Genomic DNA, 25,646 nt, shown 5'->3' with positions numbered 1-25,646 from the left:
GGAATGAGAAGCATTTATTGGCCAACCAGATGATTTTTTTTTAAATTAGCTTGATTTGGATGTATTTCGCAAGATATCAAACTAAGCAAAGAGATCAGAGACTTTGCAGAGGGTGTAGAGGAGATTTACTAGAATGGTACCAGTATTGAGGAGTTTCAGCTGCCAGGAGAAATCAGAGAAGTTGGGATTGTTCTCCTTAGAGCATAGAAGGTTACAAACAGATTTAATAGAGGTGTTCAAAATCATACAGAATTTTCATAGTTTCTCCCTATTTACTGTATTTCAAGCAGGAAAAGTTCTGATTGGCAGGAGGATCAGAAACCAGAAGGCACAGATTTAAAGTAACTGGCAAAAAGCCAGGAGGAGATTAGAAGTTCTTCTTACTCAGCAAGTTGTTACAATTTGGAATGCAGATTCAACAGTAACTTTCAAAAGGTCTCTACTTAAAAAGGAAAAATATGCAGAGCTATGGGGAAAGAACAGGGGAGTGAGACTAATTGGTAGTTCAGAGAGCCTGCACAGGCAGGATAGACCAAATGGCCTCCTTCTGTGCTTTACGATTCTATTCTGTAGGTAAATATTAAACATTGAATTTTTTAAGACCACTTCAGGATTAAAGCAATTCTGAATATCAAATAAAACCTCTAAATCCCCATCATCTTTCATGTGAAAGGCCCACAATTCATACACACTGGAGGCACAAGTACATTACCACAGCCTTTTGCACAGCTAAAGTAAGGGATAACCCTGAAACACACACTGCTGATATTTCTTCAGACCCCTTCCTCTTCTATCCCCAAAGGTAAGCTAATTGGCTTGTAATGACTCGGACTATCCATTCCTTCCTTTTTAAAGGAGACAGTACAAGGGGAGTCCTTCAATCACCAGGGAGGATTGAAATATGGTGCTCAGTGCCTCTGCAATTTCTTCCCTTGCTTCTTTTAACGAGCTGCCATATATTTCATCAGCGTCTGGCAATCTATCTTTCAAAGACATCAAATGCTTCAATATTTCCTCTCTTACAATGTTTATCCCATCCAATATTTCACACTCTTCTGCCTTAGATACATCACCATTGGCACCCCCGCCCCCACCCCTTTGAGAGGGCAGCTGGAAAATATTCATTAAAAACCTTAGCAACGTCCTCTGCCTCCACACATAGGTTGCCTTTTTGGTCCTTAATAGGCCCTAAACTTTCTCTATCCTCTTCTCTTTCTGTACTAAAACTTTGGATTTTTCCTGAAACACACACTGCTGATATTTCTTCAGACCACTTCCTCTTCTATCCCCAAAGCATGTTATCCCTAGCACAATATCATCAACAGCTTTTAAATGATTCTTTTGCTAACAGTGAGATGAATGTTTTGTGAATGATTTATTCTTACAGGATAGTGGACTAGTTAGAAAATAATTAATAGTCACATCTCAAAAGTGCAATGGCATATAAATTCAATGTGTATTTTCAAGATAATCAAGTTAGACACCAAGGCTTTAAATTAAAAATGCTTCATAAATGTAATTGAACTTAAAGCATTTGAATATCACACTGAAATCTACCACCTAAAAATTACGATTTATGCCTATAAACAATTACATTATGGTAACTGATAGCAAACCTACATATCAATTAACAAAAACTACTGGGTGAATTTAACAAAATGACAGGTTCAGCCCAATGGTTGGAGAACATGTGGAAAACTCACGTTGCTTCTGAGGGCGAGGCCCAACAGGTTTGTCCATCAGGCACTTTAGTGACCAGCATCGGGCCTTCCCCAAGATTCAGGACCTTGGGAGCAGAAAGTCCATTCCACCCCCAACCCCTGCCAAGAGCTGCTGGCCAATTTGAGACCAGAAGCTCTCCAATAGAGAACGTACTGGGAGCAGGCCTAGGATTGCAGTGGGACCAAGGCCACAGGTGGGAGTGAGTGTGAGATGGGGGTCATCGTGAGGGGTAGCATGGGATCAGAGGCAAGGGCAGTGGGGTGGCTTTCAGCAGCCACCCCACACAATGCCAGTTGCCTCAATCAAGCACTAAGTGCCTTTGAAAAAGGGACACTCCTTAGAGGACACAGGCAAACTTGATAGGGTTCACCTGGCAGTCTCCTGGAGACATGGAAAACCATGTTACTTGCATGTCATCCAAGCCACCACTAAATTTCAGTAAACTCGGATAATTGGTGTCAATTGGCTCAATAATAAGCCTAATAGGCAACTCACTGCAACGGACGAGTTTCCTCTGGGTCCGTTCCTGCCTCCTCCTTAATCATGGGAGATTTCCTGCTGCTGGAAACTCTTTCGAGTTATCAACAGTCACAGATTGCAACTCTTTCGAGTACAATCACAGTTCTTGGTTTCCGGGAGTGGGACATGAACCCACAACCCTCTGGTTCAAAGGCGAGGGTGCTATGAACTGAGCCACAGCTGACACCTCGGGAAGACGGACGTGCAGCCTCTCCCACGATTAGGTGGGCCCGGCAACCATGTTTCCTGCATTAGATCCAGCCCAGTTTCTTCAATTCTGACTAATGAATGAGGTACTGAAAATGATAGTTATAACTAACATTGACACTAACCACATAATATTTCATGTCTGGAAATATTATTTTACGAATGACTATTTGTAGAATGGCTCAATCACAAGATTTCACAGTTCATTTAAAATAAAACAAGTATCCATACGATAGAGCATAAAAATTAGTTTTAAGAGTCTGTGATGGTGTGAAATTCCAGTAGTTCAAGAGCTGTGTGTGAAGAGAATTTTGAAAATTAAAACGAATGACTGAAAAGGATACAAGTAGGAGTAGACAAAATCCAAACAGATTATTTAAACAATCAGGGTTGATACACATAGCAAAACAATCTGGAGAAACAAATATCAGACCCTAAAGCAACGCTGAAAAATAAAAACTTTAACCTCAATGAAGGTGAACTGCAAGAGAAAACTAAATCAGAAATATAGTCATTTCAATAATGCCCTGAGGTGCATCCCTTCAGGAATTTCTTCACTCAGAGGATAGTGAATCTTTGGAATTCTCTACCTCAGAGAGCTGTGGAAGCTCCATCATTGAGCATGTTCAAGACAGAGATCGATAGATTTCTAGATACTAATGACATCAAGGGATTTGGGGATAGCGTGGGAAAGTGGCATTGAGCTAGATCAGCCATTATCTAGTTGAATGGCAGAGCAGGCTCGAGGGACTGAATGGCCTATTCCTATGTTCCCTATCCCATGCCCCAAGTGTCAAGGGCCACTAGCAGGATTACTTGTTACAAAATGATTAACACATGTTCCCATGGTGGTCACGGGTTTCCTTTCCGCGGTGATTATTTCCCGAATTTGTTACAAAGCCAACTCTCAGATTAGTTCTGGATTTTGAATACCTGGTATCAGCTGAAGAAAACGTGCATGCCCTAAGAGCTCTGAAACATTACAATCTGTTGGGCACAATTCTAATGCACTCACAAATGTAAATTGTGCTGGTCATTTAGCTGTCCTTTCTCAAACAATTGCACCCATTCATGGATTTGTAAATATTAAATACAACACAACAAAGGCACACCCAACCCTGCAAAGGCCTCCTCACTAAACAGGGGACCTGTGCCAAAATTGGCAGGACTGTACCACAGGCTAATCAAGCAACAGCCTGACAGTCACAGAATCATACCTTTCGACAAACCCCTAAACTCCAACATCACCGTCCCAGGATAAGTTCTGTCCCACCAGCAGGGCAGAATCAGCAGAAATGGCAACACAGTGGTACACAATTAAAAGGTAATAACCTTGGGAATTCTCAAAATCAACTCCAAACCCCATGATCAAACATGGGCAAGAAAACCTCCTGCTCTTTTACAACTGTCACCTTTCCTCAGCAGATGAAGCGGTACTTTTCCATGTTGAACAATACTTGGAAGAAACACAGAGCAGGCTACAACTAAGGCTATTGACCCTGACAACATGCCAGCTGTCAAGCTTAAGATTTGTGCCCCAGAACTAGCCATGCCTCTAGCCAAACTGTTCCAGCACAGCTACACTGGCATCTATACAACAAAATGGAATATTGCTCAGCCATGCCAGTCAATAAAACTTATTTTTATATAGTATCTTTAACAGAATAAAATGGTGCTTCACAAAAGCATTAATAACATTTCCTTAATAATAGGTTCCAGCATTTTCCCAACAATTGGTGTCAGACTAACTAGCCTGTAGTTTTGCTTTCTTTCCCCTCCTTTCTTGGATGGCAGTGTTACATTTGCTAACTTCCAATGTGCTGGGCCCATTCTAGAATCTAGGAAATTTTGGAAGATCATAATTAGTGCACCCACTACCTCTGCAGGTACCTTTTGTAGAACTCTAGGGCAGGGCTTCCCAAACTCTTGGTCGCAATCCCAAGTGGGCCAACAAGATGACATTTTCTGGATCACAAACTTTAAGGCAGCAATGGCTGTTGTGGAGCTCGGACTGATTTCTGACAGTTGCAAGGCTCCTTGAAATTCTTACTTTGCTTTGGTGGACATGGCCTAATGGACTGCCCTCTGTTCTCAAACGCTGCTGTGAAAAAAGCCTGCAAATCAGTAGGTAATTTTTAAAAATACTCTCCCTTTTCACCAACTCTCACCCCCAATCCGCCCCACTCAACAACTGAATCCCCACCCCCACTGCCCCAAGAACTCTCATAACCCCTCAATCTGGGGTCACACAAAATCTGAGGCATTAAAAAAATTGGTTACACCAATTTTGGCTGGTTTATCCTCATTCTATTTTCTCCTCCTTTATCAACTTTTTGATCTGCTTTGCTGGTTTCTAAAACTCTCCCAATCCTCAGACAATGACTTTCTCTAACAAGAGAGTCTAATGGTATCATGGAATGGCCACTCAGAATTTTGATGCTGAGCATCAGTGATCAGAAACCCAAATAAATACTGTACCTACAGGAGCTGGTCAGCGTTCTGTGCTAAGTGACTCATGCTAGCCTTTCCAAACCCTACAATGATCAAATCAGCACTCTAATGGAATACTCTCCACTGGCCCAAATGAGTGAATTTCCAATAACCCTTGAGCAACTTGACATCATGCAGGACAAAGCAGCCCACTTGAATGGCACCCCATCCACCACATCAAGCATTCACTCCATCCACCACTGGTTACAGTATAAGACCATAAGACGTAGGAGCAGAAGTAGGCCATTCAGTCCATCGAGCCTGCTCCACCATTCAATGAGATCACGGCTGATCTGATTATCCTTAACTCCATTTTCCTGCCTTTTCCCCAGAACCCTCGATTCTCTTACTGTTTAAAAATCTGTCTATCTCAGCCTTGAATACACTTAACGACCCAGCCTCTACAGCCCTCTGCGGTAAAGAATTTCAGATTCACTGCCCTCCGAGAAGAAATTCCTCCTCATCTCTGACTTAAATGGGCGTTCCCTTACTCTGAGATTATGCCCTCTGGTCCGAGACTCTCCCACAAGGGAAAACAGCATCTATCCTGTCAAGCCCCCTAAGAATCTTATATGTTTCAATAAGGTCACCTCTCATTCTTCTAAACTCCAATGAGTACAGGCCCAACCTACTCAACCTCTCCTTGTAAGAAAGTCCCTTCATATCCAGGATCAACCTAGTGAACCTTCTATGGACTATCTCCAATGCCCTTAGATAAGGGGACCAAAACTGTTCACAGTACTCTAGGTAGGTGTTGTCTAGCTAGTGCCTTGTATAATTTTAGCAAGACTTCCCTATTTTTATACTCCATTAAAAAGAGCGAACGGGATTAGTTGAGGTGACTCTTACAAAAAAACACCTGCACAGAACTGATAGGCCAAATAGCTGGCTTCTGAGCATGATTTCATATGCTTGGGGGAGATACTTAGTGCCACAGGTCAAGAGAGCTGAAGCATCGTTGGAAACAGCGATCAGCCCGGGATGATTCAGCGCCCTGTTGTGGGCGGCACTTCTCGACAGGATTGGCAGTCAGATAAAAGCATAACGAAAGGGGAGAGGCTGGATTTTTATGTTGAGCCGCCCTACTTAATTTACAAGTGATACAATTCTTTACTATGGCAGCCACAGACAGAAATACAGAGAATACCTATGTGGCTCACCTGTTCCTGTCCCACCGTGTCCCAGATCTGTAGTTTAACCATTTTGCCCCCTACATTAACTACCTTCGATTGAAACTCAACACCGATTGTGGGGCTAGGAGTCCTGTTTGAATTAGTTTTCAATAATGGCTGCAATTTGTACAGCAACAATATTCCACAGCTTCCTCGGCAGCACCCCCAAAACCACAACCTCTATCACCTAGAAGGACCAGGATATCAGGTGCATAGGAACACCATTATATCCAAATTCCTCTCCAAGTCACACACTTGAAAACATCAACCCCTAAGTCAAAATCCTGGAATTCTCTCCCCACAGCCCTGTGGGAGTACCTCCACCACACAGAATGCAACTGTTCAAAAAAGAGGTTCACCACCACTTTAACAAAGGCACTAGGGATGGACAATTGTCAGCGACGCCCATATCCTGTGAATAGATTTTTTTAACAATTAAGAACTGGGTGATCAACGGAATGTTACATTAAATGTTAACAATTACACAATACTAAACTTCCATTTCACAGCTGCTGGCTTTGGACTGAAAAGCTAAAAACATACAAAGTTTATATTCTTATAGACACAATGGCCAGATTTTCCTGCACCAGTTTCCTCTCCACGTTCCCGGAGCAGATGAAAAGAATATATAAACACTACGCCTGACAGTCTTTTAATAAAGGTACAATCAGAGGAAAAACATTTACTTGCTTAACAGTAGGAAAACTACTTCTACTACACTCCCAATGATCCAAAAACTGACAAAGCAAATACCTAAACGCAGTATCCACCTATACTAACGGAAACAGCCAAATGACAAACAAAAAATCAACCGCACAAAGTCGGAATGGTGGCATGGGCATCACAATTGGCTTTAGCAAAACCACGTTAAGAAGCTTGGAAATACTGCCATGTTGGCATTTGTTGATTGCCTGCAGTGCTGAACAGCCTACTGACATTCACTATTGGGGATCATTAATTGATGTTTAAAAATAAAATGAACTGCAAAGCTAGAGAGGGGTACGGTGTGAACAGATCAAAAGCAGCAGGTGCAAGTTTGAAACCTGTTAAAGCTATTGCAGGGCCAGTTAAGTTTTGCTACATCAAGCTGGTTTATTCAGGCATCACAACAATCTGAATACTTTGCGAATGTTAAAACTGCAATAAAATACTCAAACTTGACTTGACGTGCAGTAAATACTTGGCTAACTTTAAATGTTTCGACACAAATGCCATGGCAAATATTGGAAGGTCAAAGTAAAAGCATAGACATTTAAGTTTCTACATGCATATAAAAAGGAAAAGAGTAGCTAAAGTGACCGTTGGTCCCTTAGAGGGCGAGACTGGGGAATTCAAAATGGGAAACAAGGAAAAGGGCTTTGAACAAATATTTTGCATCTGTCTTCACTATAGAAGACACAAAAAGCATCTCAAGAATAGTACAAAAGCAGGGGTAACAGGAAAGGAAGAACTTTAAATAATCATGATCACTAGAGAAAAAGTATAAGGAAAACTAATGCAATTAAAGCCTGTCAAGTCCCCTGGATGGCCTCCATCTTAGGGTCTTAAAAGAAGTGGCTCCAAATAGTGGTTTCATTGGTTGCATTCTTCCAAAATTCCCCAGATTCCAGAAAGATCCCTGTAGATTGGAACACCTCAAAACTAACATCACTATTCAAGGAGGGAGACAGAAAGCAGGAAAGTATAGGCCAGTCTAACATGTGTCATTGGGAAAATGTTGGAATCCATTTTTAAGATGGTTGTAGCAGAGCATTTAGAAAATACAAAAACATGTCAACTCTGCCTGATTATATAAAAGCAAACTCGCAGGATAAAGAGGCACAGGTAGATGTAGTGTATTGGGATTTCCAAAAGGCATTCGATAAGATGCCACATAAAAGGTTACTGCACAAGATAAGAGCTCATGATGTTGGGGATGATATAGCATCATGGATAGAGGATTGGCTAATGAACAGGGTCAGGATAACTGGATCATTTTCAGGTTGGAAAACTGTAACAACCATAACTAGTAGAATACTGCAAGGATTAGTGCTGGGGCCTCAACTATTCACAATCTGTAGCACAGAGGAATCTGGGTGTCCATGTACATGAATCACATGCAGGTACAGCAAGTAAACATGGCAGCAAAAATAATGTTGGCCTTTGTTGCAAGGGGGATGGAGTATAAAAGCTGGGAAGTCTGATACATATGTACAGGGCATTGGTGAGACCACACCTGGAGTACTGCATGCAGTTTTGGTCACCTTCCTTTTTATTCTTTCACAGAATGTGGGCATTGCTGGCTAGGCCAATATTTTTATTGCCCACCCCTAATTGCCCTTGAAAAGGTGGTGGTGAGCCACCATGAACCACTTCAGTCCATGTGGTGTTGGTACACCCACAGTGCTGTTAGGGAGGGAGTTCCAGGATTTTGACCCAGCAGCGAAGGAACAGCTATATCGTTCCAAGTCAGGATGATACATGGCTAGGAGAGGAACTTGCAGGTGCCGGTGTTCCCATACACCTTCTGCCCTTGTCCTTCTAGTGTTAGAGGTCACAGGTTTGGAAGGTGCTGTCGAAAAGGCCTTGGCGAGTTGCCACAGTGCATCTTGTAAATGGTACACAATACTGCCTACCACCGTGCATCAGTGGTGAAGGGAGTGGACATTGAAGGTAGTGATAGGGTACCAATCAAGCAGACTGAATGGAGTCGAGCTTCAAGTGTTGTTGAAGCTGCACTCATCTAGGCAAGCAGGAGTATTCCATCACACTCCTGACTTGCGCCTTGTAGATGGTGGACAGGCTTTGGGGAGTCAGGGGGTGAGTTACACGCCACAGAATTCCAAGCCTCTGACCTGCTCTTGTCGCACAGTATTCATGTGTCTAGTCCACTTCAGTTTATGATCAATGGTAACCCCGCCCCCCACCCAGATGTTGATGGTGGGGATTCAGAGATGGTAATGCCATAATTGAATGTCAAGGAGTGATGGTTGGATTTTCTCTTGTTGGAGATGGTCATTGTGTGCCAATGTGGCAAGTAACATTCGCACCACGTATCAGCCCAAGCCTGAATGTTGTCCAGGCCTTGCTGCATATGGGTACGGACTGCTTCAGTGTCTGAGTAGTCACAAATGGTGCTGAACACTGTATAATCATAAGGTCAGAAGTGGGGATGTTAGCTTATGATATAAGGAAGGTCATTGATGAAGCAGCTGAACATGATTGGGCCTAGGACACTACCTGGAGGAACTCCTGCAGTGATGCTCTGGGACAGAGATGATTGACCTCCAACAACCACAACCATCTTCCTTTGTGCTGGGTATGACTCCAATCAGTGCACAACTCCTTAAGGAGGGATATACTTGCATTGGACGCTGATCAAAGAAGGTTCACGAGGCTGATTCCTGGGATGAAGGGGTAGTCTTATGAGGAAAGCTTGAGCAGGTTGAGCCTATACTCGGAGTTTAGAAGAATGAGGGGTGATCTTATTTAAACCAATAAGATTCTGATGAGGCTTGACAAGGTAGATGCTGAGAAGATGTTTCTCCTCATGGGTGAATCTAGAACTGGGGGCACAGTTTAGAAATAAGGGGTCCCCCATGTAAGGCAGAGATGAGGAGGAATTTCTTCTCTCAAAGGTTAGTCTGTGGAATTCTCTAAACCAGAGAGTAGCAGAGGCTATATTCAAGGCTCATTTAGACAAATTTTGATCTACAAGAGAGTCAAGGATTCGGGGGTGGGGGGCAGGCAGGAAAGTAGAGTTAAGGCCACAATTACATCAGCCATGATCCTATTGAATGGTAGAGTAGGTTTGATGGGCCAAATGGCCTACTCCTGCTCCTATTTCTTAAGATCTTATTATTAGTTTAAAATTATACACAAAATTCCAAAGCCTTTTGGTTGCAATACATCCAAAGCACAAGAAAGAAAGGGAATCCATAGGTTTGTTTATACATTAGACACTTCTGGCAGGCTTATATTCAAACCACAGATTAGAACAATTGTCCAGAGCTTTAAATGGAGGATTAAGCTATTCAGCACATGGAGAGGGTTACAGCATCTTTGAAGGTGAGTTTTTTTCAATCTTTAATTTGCAATGCCATCAAATTTAGCGTCAACTCAAATAGTCCTTCCCGCTTATTCAATTTTTATCTTCTTTCAATGGTGTTATGTAGTTGAATTCTGCATTGATTTTATTGTGTGGATATACAGGTGTGATCACCAAGTCAAACCTTACCCCAGCCTTTCCCATTCTTCGCCCTGAGCCCACATCTTTCTAGCTTTCCTTTCATCTCTCCAAGTCCCTCTCATCCATGAGACCAAATTCCTGTTTCTTTGACCTCATTTCCACTAAGCTACCAAACTTTCAACATCCTTTCCCAAAATTATAAGTGGTTCTTCTCAGTCTTCCTCTCTTTCACATCAGGTGAATAACCACCAGCTCAAAAACCCACCCTCTGACCCTATCTAATCATCTTGTAATCTACTGTCTATTTCTACTATCTTCTCACTCCCAGGCCTTTCAACATCGTCACCTCCAAAACCAAGCCCATCCCTCCTTCAATTCCCTGGTTGATTCTCTCGAAGGTCTCCTCCCTGCCACAGCCCCTAGAACCTAAGGCTGCCTGCTTTCATTTCTATAACATTGTTATTTCAGCCCTTACGTCAGTCTATCTATGGCTTTTACTACCTCCTAACTCAACTATTCTAATTGAAGGACTTTGGACCTTCTGGTGCCTGCTCTTAAGCAAGATTAAAGTAAAGCTTATAGGGCTGAAAATATCAGGGCAATGCCTGCCTTGGAAAAGTGAGATGAATAAAGAAATAGACTTGAAACCCTGGACACCTTGAACACATGAATACATGGCCAAATGATGGATAACTTGTGCAGTCAATACAAAGAGAGACAAATTTACAGTTAGATCAATCGGGATCAATAACCTACCAAGAAATGCATCCAATCTTATCAAAACGCCACTCGAACGTAAAGCATTCTGAATAATCGCTAACTTGGCCATCATGGATCATAGGTTTTATTATTACTCCAAACTGCTCCACAGACACTATACTTTTGAAGGATATTAGCTACTAACAATCAGGGATAAACAAGATTAAGAAAAGTCAGCTGTCTGATGGACCTTGGAAACTAGGAGAAACACTAGGTGTTCTGTCCAGTAACAAACTTGGGAAAAATAACAGGTTTCCAATGATTTTTGTAGAAGGCCACAAGAGGCAAAGAAGTTGTCAACAAAGAATCGACCCTCTTATCTCTCCTGAAACAGAGGAACTATCACTTGGGTTTTGAGTTGCACATCCCGGAACAAGATTGTGTGGCATCTTTAGTTCGCATGTCTTAATGACATGATTTAGATAATGCTTTCAAATAATACTCTGAAGTGCTTCAGTCTCAGTAATTTCATACCTTTTGAGGCTTATGAAAAAGAATTAAACCCTACACAAGATTCACCTCAGTGGTTTCACATCATTTACTCTAACCTGCAGCTGAATCAAACTGCCAATTTCTATCCCACACGAAGTGCCGCTCCCTTTCAGCTCTGTTCGCACCAACTTTACATGTCACCCAATGCCTGAAATTTTAAATTCTCACCGATGTTCTCCTTGGAGCAAAAGAGGTTGAGGGAAGATTTGATGGAAGTGTACAAGTTTAGGCAAGGTAGACAAAGAAGAGCTGCTCTCATTTGCTGATGGCACAAGGACAAGGGGACACAGTTTTAAGGTTCTGGGCAAAAGATATGGGTGGTAGTTGGTGGGGTGGGATATTGAGGAAGAACTTTTTTTTTAAAAAAGACAGCAAGTGGTAATGATGTGGAACTTGCTACATACAAAGGTAATGGAAGTGAAGACGATCAATGATTTTAAGGAGGAAATTAGATGGGCACTTGAGGGAAATAACTTGCAGGTCTACAGGAATAAAGTGGGGAATGGGATTGAGTGGATTGTTCTACAGAGAGCTGGCACGGTCTCAATGTGCCGAAATTCCTTAATATAATTGTAACTCATTTCATGTAACCTCCTCCAGCTCTACAGCCCTCCAACCTCTGAATTCCCTGTTCCTCTTGACCGTGGACTTTTACACATCTCCCAATTCATCCCACCTTAGCCAGCCACATAAACCTCATACTCTAGATATCCCTCCATGAATCCCTGTAACTCAGTCCCCTTAAAGCTTCTGATCATCTGTCCTGATGACACCGCTGAAGCAACTTGGGATCCTTTCCTACACTGGAGTTGCTATATAGGTACAAGTTATGTCAGTGGAGGCTCTTACATAGAAAATACAACATGGAAATAGGCTGTTTAACCCATCTAGTCCATACTGGTGTTATCTTTCACAGAAGCAGTAGTCTTAATCACATGTACTATTTCTCTTTCCATAGTTCTTTTATTCTCCTTTCCTTTACCACCCATCTTGAAGGTTGAGATGCTTTCTGCTTCAATTAAAACTCTAGTGTATAACATTCCACAGTTCACAACACCCAGTAAAGAAAGGATTTTCCTGCTCTCTGTCCTAAATCATCATACAATTCAATTTACGTCCCCTTGTTCTAGGCCTCACAGTCATTATAATTTTTTTCTTTTATCCATTCTGCCCCTCCCCTTTAAACACATCTATCGGAACACCCTGTAATCTCCCCTCCTCTAACAAATACAACCTTAATTTTTCATTTACTTCCTTTGCCATCTTTTGGAACACAAAACTGCACAAAGTACTGCAACCATGATCGTACTAATGCTTGATATAGATTCATCATTACAGCTCAACTTTTATATTCTGCACCTCGTCTCAAAACCTAATTTTTTTTTTTATTAAAAAAAGTCTTATCTAATTGAGGTAGTATTTTTAATAAAATGACAAATTCTTAACTAAAATATACCGCTTAACATACAGACATTGAATTCCACCTGCCACATTTTTACATTCCACCATCTTAACAATTTGCCCTCACAGCTGTGTTTAGTTCTCAATTATTTATTATACCTCCTATTGTAGTACTATCCACAAGCTGGACACTACTTCCTTTAGTCCCTTATTCAAATCATTGATGTACACAGTTAAGAGGAGCAGTTACAGAACAGAAGCCTGGTTGACACTGCTACCAATTTCCAACCACTTCAGAGGTTGGTCAATTTGAAAAAGCCTACCAAGCATGCATGCCTTTTGATCACAAAAAAATTTGCTCAGATAGAAGCAGGGATCCAGATTAAAGTGAACCCCACAGAAAGGTTAAATATTCTTACAAACCTTCAGATGATGATAATTGAGCTAATGTTTCAATATCATATAAAAGATGAACATTAAATACAAATTTATGTTAGCTATTCAGGGGTTTAAAATTGCATGACATAACAGCCAGAGCATTTCTAATACAGGGACTCAACGACCACCTACTTATAAAAGATGATAAAGTTTAAAACTGAGTGCAATAAAACAAAGTTGAATCACCTTGCTTAACTGAATCTACCAGGGTTTAAGGCAACAATACATACATCAGTGGTCAGTTCCATACCCAAATGTTGTCTTCCCTTTTTCCCCCACATCATCAAGTCACTCAGGCAGCTGTAAATTTACATCAGGAATAGCAAGCTGCCACCAAAAACACTGCCCCGTGCTCCTCCCTGTATTTTAATACACTGAAAACAATACTCATCTCATTACCTCATATTCTTGATATTTTTTCCCCAAAAACGTAAAAACTGTTCCCTCAGCGTTTCACTCCTTTTAGTCTACAGGGTATTAAGAAGCAATTTTAACCAACAACTACTAGACAAGTGTGGGTATGTAAGAAGTATTTAATATTCTTATTTTTTCCCCCAATCTCTTTTTAATCATTACTACCTTTGTCCTCCACCTCGGTTTCTCAACTGGAAATAAATTCTACCAAAACTCAGTTCCTCGGTTTCAGAAAATAATGCCTGTTCAAGAACATTAAATACTTCTTACATACCCACACTTGTATGCTGAACTCCATTTCCTGCTTATTTTATCTGGTTTTATTTCTCAATTCTACTTCAAACAATTGGACATTTATACTTGGCTCTTTCTGCCTAAATTCATCATTCAGTGGGTTTTTCTATCAACTCTATAAATACAGTAATATTAAGCAACATCAGTACAGTGATGGCTAATTCCAGTAACAAAGTGGGTTGTAATATTTCTAATATTGTGCAAAATCAACATGACAGCTTCATCTCTACTGATCCATTGTTCTTATCAGTCATTTCATTTTATTCTAATCACACACATGCACAGCAACATAGCCAGACAGCACAAAAGGGACCCATTTTGCCCATCGTTACACTGCTGGCTCTTTGAAAAAGCTATCCAATTAGTTCCTCTCCCTGCTCTCTCTTTTATCCTGCAATTCTTCCTTTTCAAATATATACACAATCAGCTTTCGAAAGTTATTAATGAATCAGCTTCCAATATCCTTTCAGACCATGCACTTCAGATCATTGCAACAACCTGCATAAATAACTTCTCATCTCCCTTCAGGTTCTTTTTGCCAATTATCTTAAATCTGTGTTTCCTCATTACCTCCTGACACTAGAAACTGTTTCGCTTTTTTTTTTAAGACCATCAGAACTCCTTCATAATTTTGAACACCTCTATTATATCTTCCCTAGACCTTCTCTGCTCCAAGGAGAACAATCCCAGCTTCTCAATTCCATGCAAATAACTGAAATTCCCTATCCTTGGTATCATTCCAGTAAATCTCCTCTGTACCCTCTCCCAGGCTTTGGCATCTTCCTGAATTGTAGTTGCCATAATAGGGTACAATAGCCCTGCTGAGGCCTAAACCAGTGATTTGTAAAGATTCAGCACAAATTCACTGCTTTTGTATTCTTATGTTTCTATTCATGGAGCCCTGGATCTTGCCTGCTTCTTAAAAAGTTTTATTCACTTGCTCTGCCACCTTCAAAGATTTGTGTATGTGAACCAAATCTCTCTGTTCCTACATTTATACATTTATTGTTGTACAATCTAGTTTACATCACCTCTCTTCATTCTCCATTTAATTCAGTCATCCTTTCAAACCCAAGTGATGATAACTTAGGGCAATGAAAAATGTCTTCAGGTTACAGATTACATATGGGAATATCAAATTTTGACATAAAAGCATGAGTAGTTTCCAAAAATGATTTTCCGTAACTGGTACATGATTAAGAGGCAGATAATGTTCACGCATCAATTGAGCACATTCTCAATTCCTCAACATAAGTTAAATATTAAAATGACAAATAAATCAGCAGCTAATTATCTCTCATTGCTAGCACGTGGAAATTTCCTTGATGCAAAATTGCAAACAAGAAGCATTGTCTCTTTCTAATGCTTGGAATTAGTTTAACAATTCAGTAGAAAACCTACTCCTAAGTACAGAACAAATCATAATTTTAACAATCATGTTAATTTGATCAGTAAAACAATGTGTGAATTTAAATGGAAAAGAATTGCCATTTCAAAAGTAGCATTGAAACAGGTCAGAATCTTTTTTATTTACAGACTGATTGATAGCAATATTCTTTGTCTTTAAAAGCAAAGAGATCCATGATGCCAAATCAGTTAAGAAGAAACATTACTTACCGATTCATCCAAGGCATAACGTAGACAGCCATGTTCATATAACACAAAGAATCTGCGCTGCCATTTCTAGAGATTGGGACAGAGGAGCAGAGAAGAATTATAAACTGAACACCTGCAGTAATTTGGTTCAACATATTTTCTGTTGGAAACTATTTTGTATACTTAAAAATATACACACAAGAAAGTTATTAATTCAGTTTGAGTCATGTTAAATATGCAGATATCATCTTTGCCACAGGAGAACGTCATTCTGGGCTGCACCGGCATACATTTTAATATCAGTTGCCTTGCAGATGACCAAGCCCCTCAACTGCTGTAGAAGACCCATGACAAGGTAACAAATACATTCTAGAAGTAGGAGATCTCACTCATGGGAAAAGAAAGTCAGCCAAGGCAAAGTAGTGAGCTTTTATTGGTGAACTTTTGTTAACCATTAACTGAAATAGTCACTTGAAATACATTCACAACTATTGCCTTATAAAGTATTTTTTCAAAAAAATGTGGGGAGAAATAACAAATGAGAAATACCACTTCTACTTGTACAGCACTATAATTATACAGTAACACAAGTAGCTCCTCAAATTTTTTAAATAAAAGTTCTCATTTAAAATCAGATTCTATTATTAAGAAATTAAATCTTCCCTCACACCTAGCTGGTACAAATGTAATCAATTCTAATTGAATACACTCCTAACTTTTGCATATCAAACTCTCCTGATCATAGCTCTGGTTAAAATCTACATTTTTTTGCATATAACGAATGAATTCCAGCATTATAAAAATGATAGAAATTTTTACCTCCACTTCATTCCCTGCAAATTACAGAACTTTACCTATCGTTGTGCTGTAATTTGACTCATTCTGACTGCACCAATGCTTTTCTCAATGTACCACCTAGTCTAATTCCATTGTCATGCCCAATCCTGATACCTTCCCTTTTTCCCCATACCAACTATTTAATTCCCATAAAGAATTGAAAGACCATCTCGCTCATTCCACTATTGAGGTCCTGCCCAAAGTAGCCAATTTTCTTTTCTTGCCCCACCAGAATTCTTGTCCCTTCTTAATTCTACTAAATCTTGCTATAAATGCAAAGTTAATATGACTGTCATGTTTTGGGGCCGTCTCCAATTTAAGGCAAGATAAAGAAATGAAGGAGGTCATGTGACCTGCTCTGCATTCCACTGACAAGCATGGGTGGCTTAGTTGTTAAAGATTAAAGGGGGAGCCTGGTTGTTTTACACAGAAGGTGCAAGATATTCTCAATTGTAAACAATGACCTGAGCAGCTACGCTGACAGTGGATAGACTTTTCATCCCCAAGTCCAGGGAGGTGTTAAGAATGTCAGGTTTTGTAAATGGTTATGTTTTAAATTCTCTATTTAAGTCTCTATTTAATTCCAAGAGAGAATGAAGTTGGGTGTCTAGAGGGTAGCTATAAGAAATTCTACCTGGATACAAAGTTCATGTGATTGATGTGCCATGGAGATGCACTTGAGCACCAGGGCGAGCGCCAGGGCCACAGAGCTAGATAGAGAAAGAAAGAGGTAGCGTATCTGTGGTTCACCATGCAGAACGCAAATGGGAGCTCACATTCGGATTAATGAGACCAAGTTCATGAGGATTTAAACATGGCTGGAAAATTCACCTACCTGTGGATAGAGGGAAAAATCTGCAATTCATTCTTGACTGTCAAAGTTAGTTCTCGAATTAGGAGTTACCCATCTGGGAAAGGAAACTCTTGCGAGCTCAGAATCAATTAGGACTGGTTCCAGGAGAATAAATTGTCTACCTAAGGGACAGAGTATAACCAGAGCAGGAGATTTTTGGTCATTTTAAATGATAATGGAGGATCATTCTTGTAGTTTAGAGTATAAGTTGCCTATTGAAAAAGTGTTTAGTCAATGCTGATTTTAGTTTGTTTGTTACAGTAAAAGTGTTAACTTGAAATCTTTCACATGATCCTTTTACCCATTCATTGGAGGTTTGAATTTCTTATCGGTCTCCATGGGGATAATAATCTGGAATTGAACCAAATCTTCCTGAAAGCTTCTACTGAGTTGGCATCAAAGTAGGTTTAGTAGTCTATTTTAGAAGTCAAAAATCAATCTAATTATAAAGTTACACCGAGTTTAGCTCATGGTTTCTTCAGCTTATTATGGTGTCGACCCTTGATCCTAGTATTCTACAACATACTGCTCTTCATCATTTTAAAAAACTTAAATGGGGCATTTCTTCATTTGGCTGAAGAATAAATTGAGCTTCTCTTGAATAATCTAAAACTCAAAAAACATCTTCATTGCCTTTCTCCAAATTGTCTCTCTACCTTTTCATCTGGAAATTTCTGACATTGGTAGTTTATGATTGGTATTTCAAAGTTCAACATAACCAAAATAGATATAATCCATGAAGAAGAATATTACTGAGATTCACAATGGGCTAATTGCAGATTTTCCGCAAAGAACATTTCAGTATTTCCACTATTCTGCTAGTGTTTTGGACATCTACATATAAATTTATGAAACTATCACCCTAGTTAGAATGCAAGCAATGTAAATTAGATGGGTCAAAGAGAAATAGCGCACAGCGAACAGCTCTAATACTGCATAGCGGATACTGGAACTACTATGATTTAAGGCAAGGGGGTGATTTGATTGAGGTTTCTAGAATTTTAAAAGAAATCTACAAGATAGATATAATTTTTTTCTATGGTGGTGGCAAAGTCGACCACAAAGGAACACAAATTCCATATTGGAGAGAAGCTAGGAAACAATACTGCATGCAAAGGGTGGTAGAAGTTTACAGTTTAACCTAAACAATCAGATCATTTTAAACCAGAAATCAACACACACTTCTAGCACAAATTTAAAGTGATATGGGGCCAGAGAGTGAGTGGATGGAGTTAGAATATAGATCAACCACGATCTCACTGAATGACACAACAGACTTGAGGGCTGAATAGTTCCAATGAACAAGAGGAAACCAAGATGTCATTCTTGGCTCAGTGCCTTAGAGTAAGTAGGTTCTGGCTTCAAACCCCATTCTACAGATCTGAGCACATAATCAGACACTTCAGTGAGGGAGTGAGGTGGTGTCTTTCAGGTGAGACATTAAACCCTCTCAGGTGGTTGCAAAAGATGTGATGACAATTTCAAAGAACAGGGGACCTCTCCTGGTGTCCTGGGCAACGTTTATTCTTCGGCTAACATCACAAATAAATTTTGCATTTGTGGGATTGTTTTGTGTACAAATTGGTTCATGTTACCCAACATTTTTGAAATGTAGTAAATGATTGTGAAGGGTTTTGGGAAATCCTGAGCTCACAAAACGCTAGACAAGTCTACTGTTTTTTAGACTGCACACTCAACAATGCATCTTGCAATTATGTTTTATCAGTGTTCACACAAAGTAATCAATATATGTACCAAAATCTTAAAGTTTTAGTAATAATCGGCATAACCAAACATCCCATGTCTAATAGAACTGGAACAATTCTGAAAGCTTAGTCATCAGGAGGCAGCATAAGTAAAATATTAGGCTAGATTTTCTGCACTGACTTGTAGTGCCCAAAAAAGAGTGCAGCCACTTGCACTAGAATTCACATTCTGGTCCAGTTATATTTGCCCTACATTGATAAAACAGGTCTAACCACATTCATAGGCCTGCCTATTCCTTTACACTATCTCGAGCATTCATTGATATACTGAAGTCAATCAGAGGGGCAGGAAAAGTACTGTTTGAAAATATCAAAATATGAGCGAGTAGTTTATGCAACTATCATGGTGAGTCAAACAATTAGAGAATGCCACTCTATTCCTGCAAATCCTCACACAAAATTCCCAATCTTAGCCTGATCATAACGAAACATACGTCAAGAAGTCGAGGAAAAAATATATACTTTTTTCCATATATTGCTCAATTGTGCACTGGCCACGCAATTACCAAAGATGTCATTGGGAGAACTAGATTATAGCAATTAAACCAAAATTACTGAAGTACAAACTGTAAACTGCACACTGAACTTTAAACTGAAGAGACAACTGTGGGTAAACATTTGTTTGTGTTCAAAATAAACAATTTTTTGAAGTATATGTCATTCCTGAATGTCAGTGAAGATCAGAGCTGCCCACAGCAAATATTATTAATTTATTCCTCATTACAGTAAGGGTTCGGAAGCTGACGTCATGCAGTATTACTAAAGCATCTCATTAGAGATCAGTGTGCCAGAAAGATCTTCATCCATGACATAGACCCAAAGGCTGAGAAAACCTGTTTGAGAATGAGATATATAAAGTCCTACTACAAGAAAAAAAGTTTTAAAGACAATGAAACTCTCCTTTTACCATGTCTCTATAAATAAATGTTACTTGAGATTCAACCAGCAAAATAGTCAAATGCTCCACTTACCTTAAAGCATATTAATTAAGCTAACAAAACAGAGTAAAGTGCTCCATTTATATCAATTTTTTTTTTAAGTTTTACTTTCTTAAATCAGTGATGGAAGATTGTTATCATAACCTAACCTAAGCCATTCAATGTTCGGCATACAACTGGAGAGCGGTGGAAGGGTTCTCCATGGGTCAAACATGTCGGTATCTCGAAAGTTGCAATGCTGAGCCATGGAAGCCAGAAAGTTCTAGGTTTGACTCGTAATCAACTCAAAGCATGCTTTTCTCAACTGGAGTCAATGACAGCAAAGTAAGTAGCAGAAGCAGCATGCAGTAGAGAGAGTTAAGCAATCCCACAACCAACGGATCAGATTTAAGCTCTGCAGTACTACCACACCCAGTCGTGAATAATTAAGCACATGCACAGCCCAGCATGTCAATGCAAAAGACAAAGCTGAAGCATTTGCAACCATCCTCAGCCAGGAGTGCCAGGTGGATGATCCATCTCAGCCTCCTCCCAAGGTCCCCAGCATCACAGATGCCAGTCTTTAGCCAATTCGATTCACTCCACTGGACATCAAGAAACAGCTGAAGGCACTGTAAACTGCAAAAGCTATGAGCCTTGACAACATTCCACCAATAGTACTGAAGACCTTGTGCTCCAGAGCTAGCCAAACTGTTCCAGTGCAGCTACAACACTGGCATCTACCCGGAAATATAGAAAATTTCCCAGGTATGTCCTGTCCACAAAAAGGGCAAATCCAACCCAGCCAATTACTGCCCCATCAGTCTATACTCGATCAAAGTGACGGAAGGTGCCGTAGACAGTGCTATCAAGCGGCACTTACACAGCAATAACCTGCTCACTGACGCTCAGTTTGAGTTCCACCAGGGCCACTCAGCTCTTGATCTCGTTACAGTCTTAGTCCAAACGTGGACAAAAGAGCCGAACTCAAGAGGCGAGGTGAAAGTGACTGCCCTTGACATCAAAGCTGCATCTGACTGAGCGTGGCATCAAGGAGCGCTAGAAAATCTGAAGTCAATGGGAATCAAGGAGAAACCTCTCCACTGGCTGGAGTCATACCTTGTACAAAGGAAGATGGTTGTGGTTGTTGGAGGTCAATCATCCCAGCCCTGGGACATTGCTGCAGGAGTTCATTAGGATGTTATCCTTGGTCCCACCATTTTCAACTGCTTTATAAATGGCCTTTCCTCCGTCATGAGGTCAGAATTGGCCATGTTCACGGATGATTGCACAATGTTCAGCACCATTCGTGACTCCTCAGATACTGAAGCAGCCATGTCCATAAGACCTGGGCAATATTCAGGCTTGGGCTGATAAGTGACAAGTAACATTCGTGCCATACAAGTGCAAGGCTATGACCATCTCCAACAAGAGAAAATCTAATCATCTCCCCATGACGTTTAATGGCATTACCATCGCTGAATCCCACACTAACAACATCCTCAGGCTTACCATTGACCAGAAACTGAAGTGGACCAGCTATAAAAACATTTTGGCTACAAGAGCAGATCAGAGGGTGGGAATTCTGCGGTGAGTAACTCACCTCCCGACTCCCCAAAGCCTGTCTACCATCTACAGGGCACAAATCACAAGCGAGAAGGAATACACTCCACTTGCCTGGATGAGTACAGCTCCAATAATACTCAAGCAGCTTGACACCATCCAGGACAAAGCAACCCACTTGATTAGCACCCCATCCACCACCTTCAATATTCACTCCGTCCACCACTGATCCACAGTGGCAATGTACCATCTACATGCTGCATTGCAGTAACTCACTAAGGCTCGTTAGATAGCACCTTCCGAACCCATGAACTCAACCACCTAAAAGGACAAAGGTAGCAGATGCATGGAAACACCACCACCTTCAAGTTCCCCTCCACACCACACACCATCCTGACTTGGAACTATATCGCCATTCCTTCCCTGTTGCTGGGTCAAAATCCTGGAGCTCCCTCCCTAACAGCATTGTAGATGTTGCTACAACACATGGACTGCAGTAGTTTTGGAAGGCAACTCACCACCACCTTCTCAAGGGCGATTAGGTTTGGGTAATAAATGCTCATCCAGCCAGCGATGCCCACATCCCATGAACAAGTAATTTTAAAAAGTGTTGGTGAGGAGAGAAAGTCTGAAGTGTTCTCCCTGTTTTCTGGGCAGGCTCAGGCATTGCCTCCAGTTTAATAGCCAGCTGAAATTCAGTGTCTAGGTGAAAGGACGAAGAACGGTAACTTGGATGAATTTCTGGAACACTGCCAGCTCCTTTAAACATACACCGCATAATTCATTACCTTCGGGTGGGGTAGGGAAGAATGGAGAACAAACAAGTTCTAAAACATGCAGCTGCATCACAAGTTCTATCCCCAAACAAACAATCATTAGTATCATAGCATAATCGCACAATTGATAGGTCATCAGCTAGGGCAGTGCAGGATATTTGAGAACATTTTGTATATTCTATGAAAAAGTACATCTGATGCTTGAAAGTCTTTTGTGGCACTGAGTGCAGGTTTTACTAGTAATTTAGTTTTCAGAGTTTCACCAAAACTAAGTATAGGGATGTAGTGATTACAGTACTGGACTAGCAATCCAGAGGTAGAGAGTTCAAAGCCCACCATGGCAAGCAGAGCTGAAATCAACAGATCTGGAAAAATCACAGAAGTTGCCATTTTGACATAAAAACCTAATGGTTTCTTCAGGGACCAGAACCTGTCAGATACCTAATCTAGTTTACAAGTGACTCTCAATGGTCACTGAAATAGCTTAACAACCCACTGATGATTCCCAAAATATTGATGTGTGACAATCAACAACAGAAATGCAATTGAATGTCAAGCAAACGTGTCTAGGCTCTCTCTTGATAAAGATGGCTATTGCTTGGCACTTCTGCTTCTTGCCACTTATCAGATCAGTCTATGCCTCAGATAATAAAGGAAAACAAACCATATGCCTGCTTAACCTGTCCTGCAACCTTTAAGGATTTGTGGACATACACTCCAAGGTTCCTTCAACTTGCTAAGTATCCTCCCATTTGCTGTGTATTCGCTTAGTCCAGAATGCATTAATTCACACTTCTCCAGGCTGAATTGCATTTTCCACTTTACTGCCTAACTGACCAGACCATCTACATTCCTATAGTCTAAAACTTTTCTACCCACTGTCAATCACACAACCAATTTTTGTATCATCTGCAAACTTCTTTATCATGCTCCCTACGTTTGAGTCTAAATCATTAAGTACAAAAAGCATGTGACTGAGTACTGAGCCTTGTGGAACTGAACAGCCTTCCAGTTGCAAAAACAACCATCCACCACCACCTTTTGCTTGTTGCCACTAAGCCAATTTTGGGTCCAATATTGCAACTCCCCCCCCTTGCATCTAAACTGCTTTTACTTTTTTGACCAGCCTGTCATGTGGGACGTTGTCAAAAGCCTCACTAAAATCCAAGTAAATCACATCCATCACACTGTCCTCATCAATCCTACTTGTCGCCTCCTAAAAAAATTCAATCAAGTTAGTTAGACATGACCTTCCCTTAACAAATCTATGCTGTCTTTCCTCAGTTAAGCTGTGTCTTTCTAAATGAAGTTTTATGCTATCCCTCAGAATGGATTCCAATGATTTGGCCATAGCCAAAGGTAAGCTAACTGGCTTGTAATGACTCGGACTATCCATTCCTTCCTTTTTAAAGGAGACAGTACAAGGGGAGTCCTTCAATCACCAGGGAGGATTGAAATATGGTGCTCAGTGCCTCTGCAATTTCTTCCCTTGCTTCTTTTAACAAGCTGCCATATATTTCAACAGCGTCTGGCAATCTATCTTTCAAAGACATCAAATGCTTCAATATTTCCTCTCTTACAATGTTTATCCCATCCAATATTTCACACTCTTCTGCCTTAGATACATCACCACTGGCACCCCCGCACCCACCCCTTTGATAGGACAGCTGGAAAATATTCATTAAAAACCTTAGCAACATCCTATGCCTCCACACATAGGTTGCCTTTTTGGTCCTTAATAGGCCCTAAACTTTCTCTATCCTCTTCTCTTCCTGTACTAAAACTTTGGATTTTTCCTGGATTTTACTTGCCGGTGTTTTTTTTAAATGTCCTTTCTTTGCTTTCCTAATTTCTCTTTCTAATTTCATCAATTCTACATTTTTAAATTCAATTTCTGTATTCTTCTAGGCTATCTGCAGTATTAAGCTTAGTGTCTAACATTAGCTCCCTTTTTTTGCCTTATCTAGCCGCCTTTGCACCTCGTCATCCAAAGAGCTTTCAATTTGGCTGCCCTATACTTTTGCTTTGTGGGAACGCGTTTACCCTTAATTCATTGAATGCCTCCTATTACTTTGACACAGGCTTACTTTAGAGTAGCTGTTCCCAGTACACTTTTGCCAAACCACTCCTAGCCTAATAAATTTGGCCTTACCCAGTTTAGAACATTTACTCCTATTTAATCTTTGTCCTTATCCATAACTATGCCAAATCAACTAAATAATGATTACTACGACTAAAAAGTGTTCTCGTTTGTGATGTGGAAGTGATACTCCTTCCACCTGCCTGACTTCATTCCCCAAAATTAAATCCAGGTTTGTCCTCTCTCTTGTTGAGCATGTCACATACTGGCTAAAAAGGTCTTACTGTGTGCAGTTTAGGAATTCTGTGCCCTTTGTACCTTTTATACTGACCGTATCCCAGTTAATATTAGGGTAATTGAAAGCCCATACTATTACCGTTTTATTGTTTTTGCATTTGTTAGAAATTTGCCCACAAATTTGATCCATCTCCCTTAGTTAGTCATCTATGGTGCATTCCCAGCAATGTGATTGTCCCTTGTCTTGCTTAGTTCAAGCCATCTAGCCTCATTTGGTGATCCCCCCAACATATTATCCCTTTTTTAATCAACATTGTCACCCCACCTCCTTTTTTATCTCCCTGTCCATCTCATCTGAATACCTTGTAACCAGGAACATTAAGCTGCTTTTACTGCCCCTCTCTAAACCATGCTTCAGAAATAGCTTTTTCTGTATGCAAGGGGATGCAACCCTGATCTATGTAAATGTAATCATAATTTAACACTTTTAGCCCTGGTATCATTCTGGTGAATCTGCACTGCACCCCCCACAAAGATAATATATCCTCCTGAGGCGCAGTGCCCGGAACTGAATGCAGTACAACAGACAGGGCTCTGACCAGATCTCTGTACAGCTATAACATAATTTTCACCCATTTGTATTCCAGCCCTCGAGATAAAGGCTGCTCCATTTGCATTTTAAGTATTTTTTTACCTGTCCGCTAGCTTTTACTAATTTCTGTACTTGGACTGCTAAATCTGCTCTTCCAGAGTTTCTAGCTTCTTTTAATAGACAGATTTTTGGTCCCTCAGGGAATCAAGGGGGGATGGGGGATGGGCAGGGAAGTGGAGTTGAAGCCTAAGATCAGCCATGATAATATCGAATGGCAGAGCAGGCTTGAAAGGCCATATGGTCTACTCCTGCTCCTATTCCTCGTGCTCTTGTAGAAAATACTCTCTTTCCAA

General features: G+C 40.5%; 1 protein-coding gene across 4 annotated transcripts in view; it reads right to left on the bottom strand.

Annotated features, from left to right (window-relative positions):
- LOC144699655 (myosin phosphatase Rho-interacting protein-like) overlaps positions 1-25,646 on the bottom strand; it is a 407,667-nt gene that overhangs the window by 346,071 nt on the left and 35,950 nt on the right. For all 4 annotated transcript variants that reach the window (XM_078570766.1, XM_078570764.1, XM_078570768.1 and 1 more), the window contains exon 3: positions 15,694-15,759. In XM_078570766.1, coding sequence (XP_078426892.1) covers positions 15,694-15,759 — 66 coding nt within the window. The remainder of the gene's footprint in view (positions 1-15,693; positions 15,760-25,646) is intronic.

Source organism: Cetorhinus maximus, chromosome 24 (assembly GCF_964194155.1).
Source record: "Cetorhinus maximus chromosome 24, sCetMax3.hap1.1, whole genome shotgun sequence".
In the NCBI taxonomy this organism is placed as follows: domain Eukaryota; kingdom Metazoa; phylum Chordata; class Chondrichthyes; order Lamniformes; family Cetorhinidae; genus Cetorhinus; species Cetorhinus maximus.
This window is presented reverse-complemented; position numbering and strand designations above follow the sequence as displayed.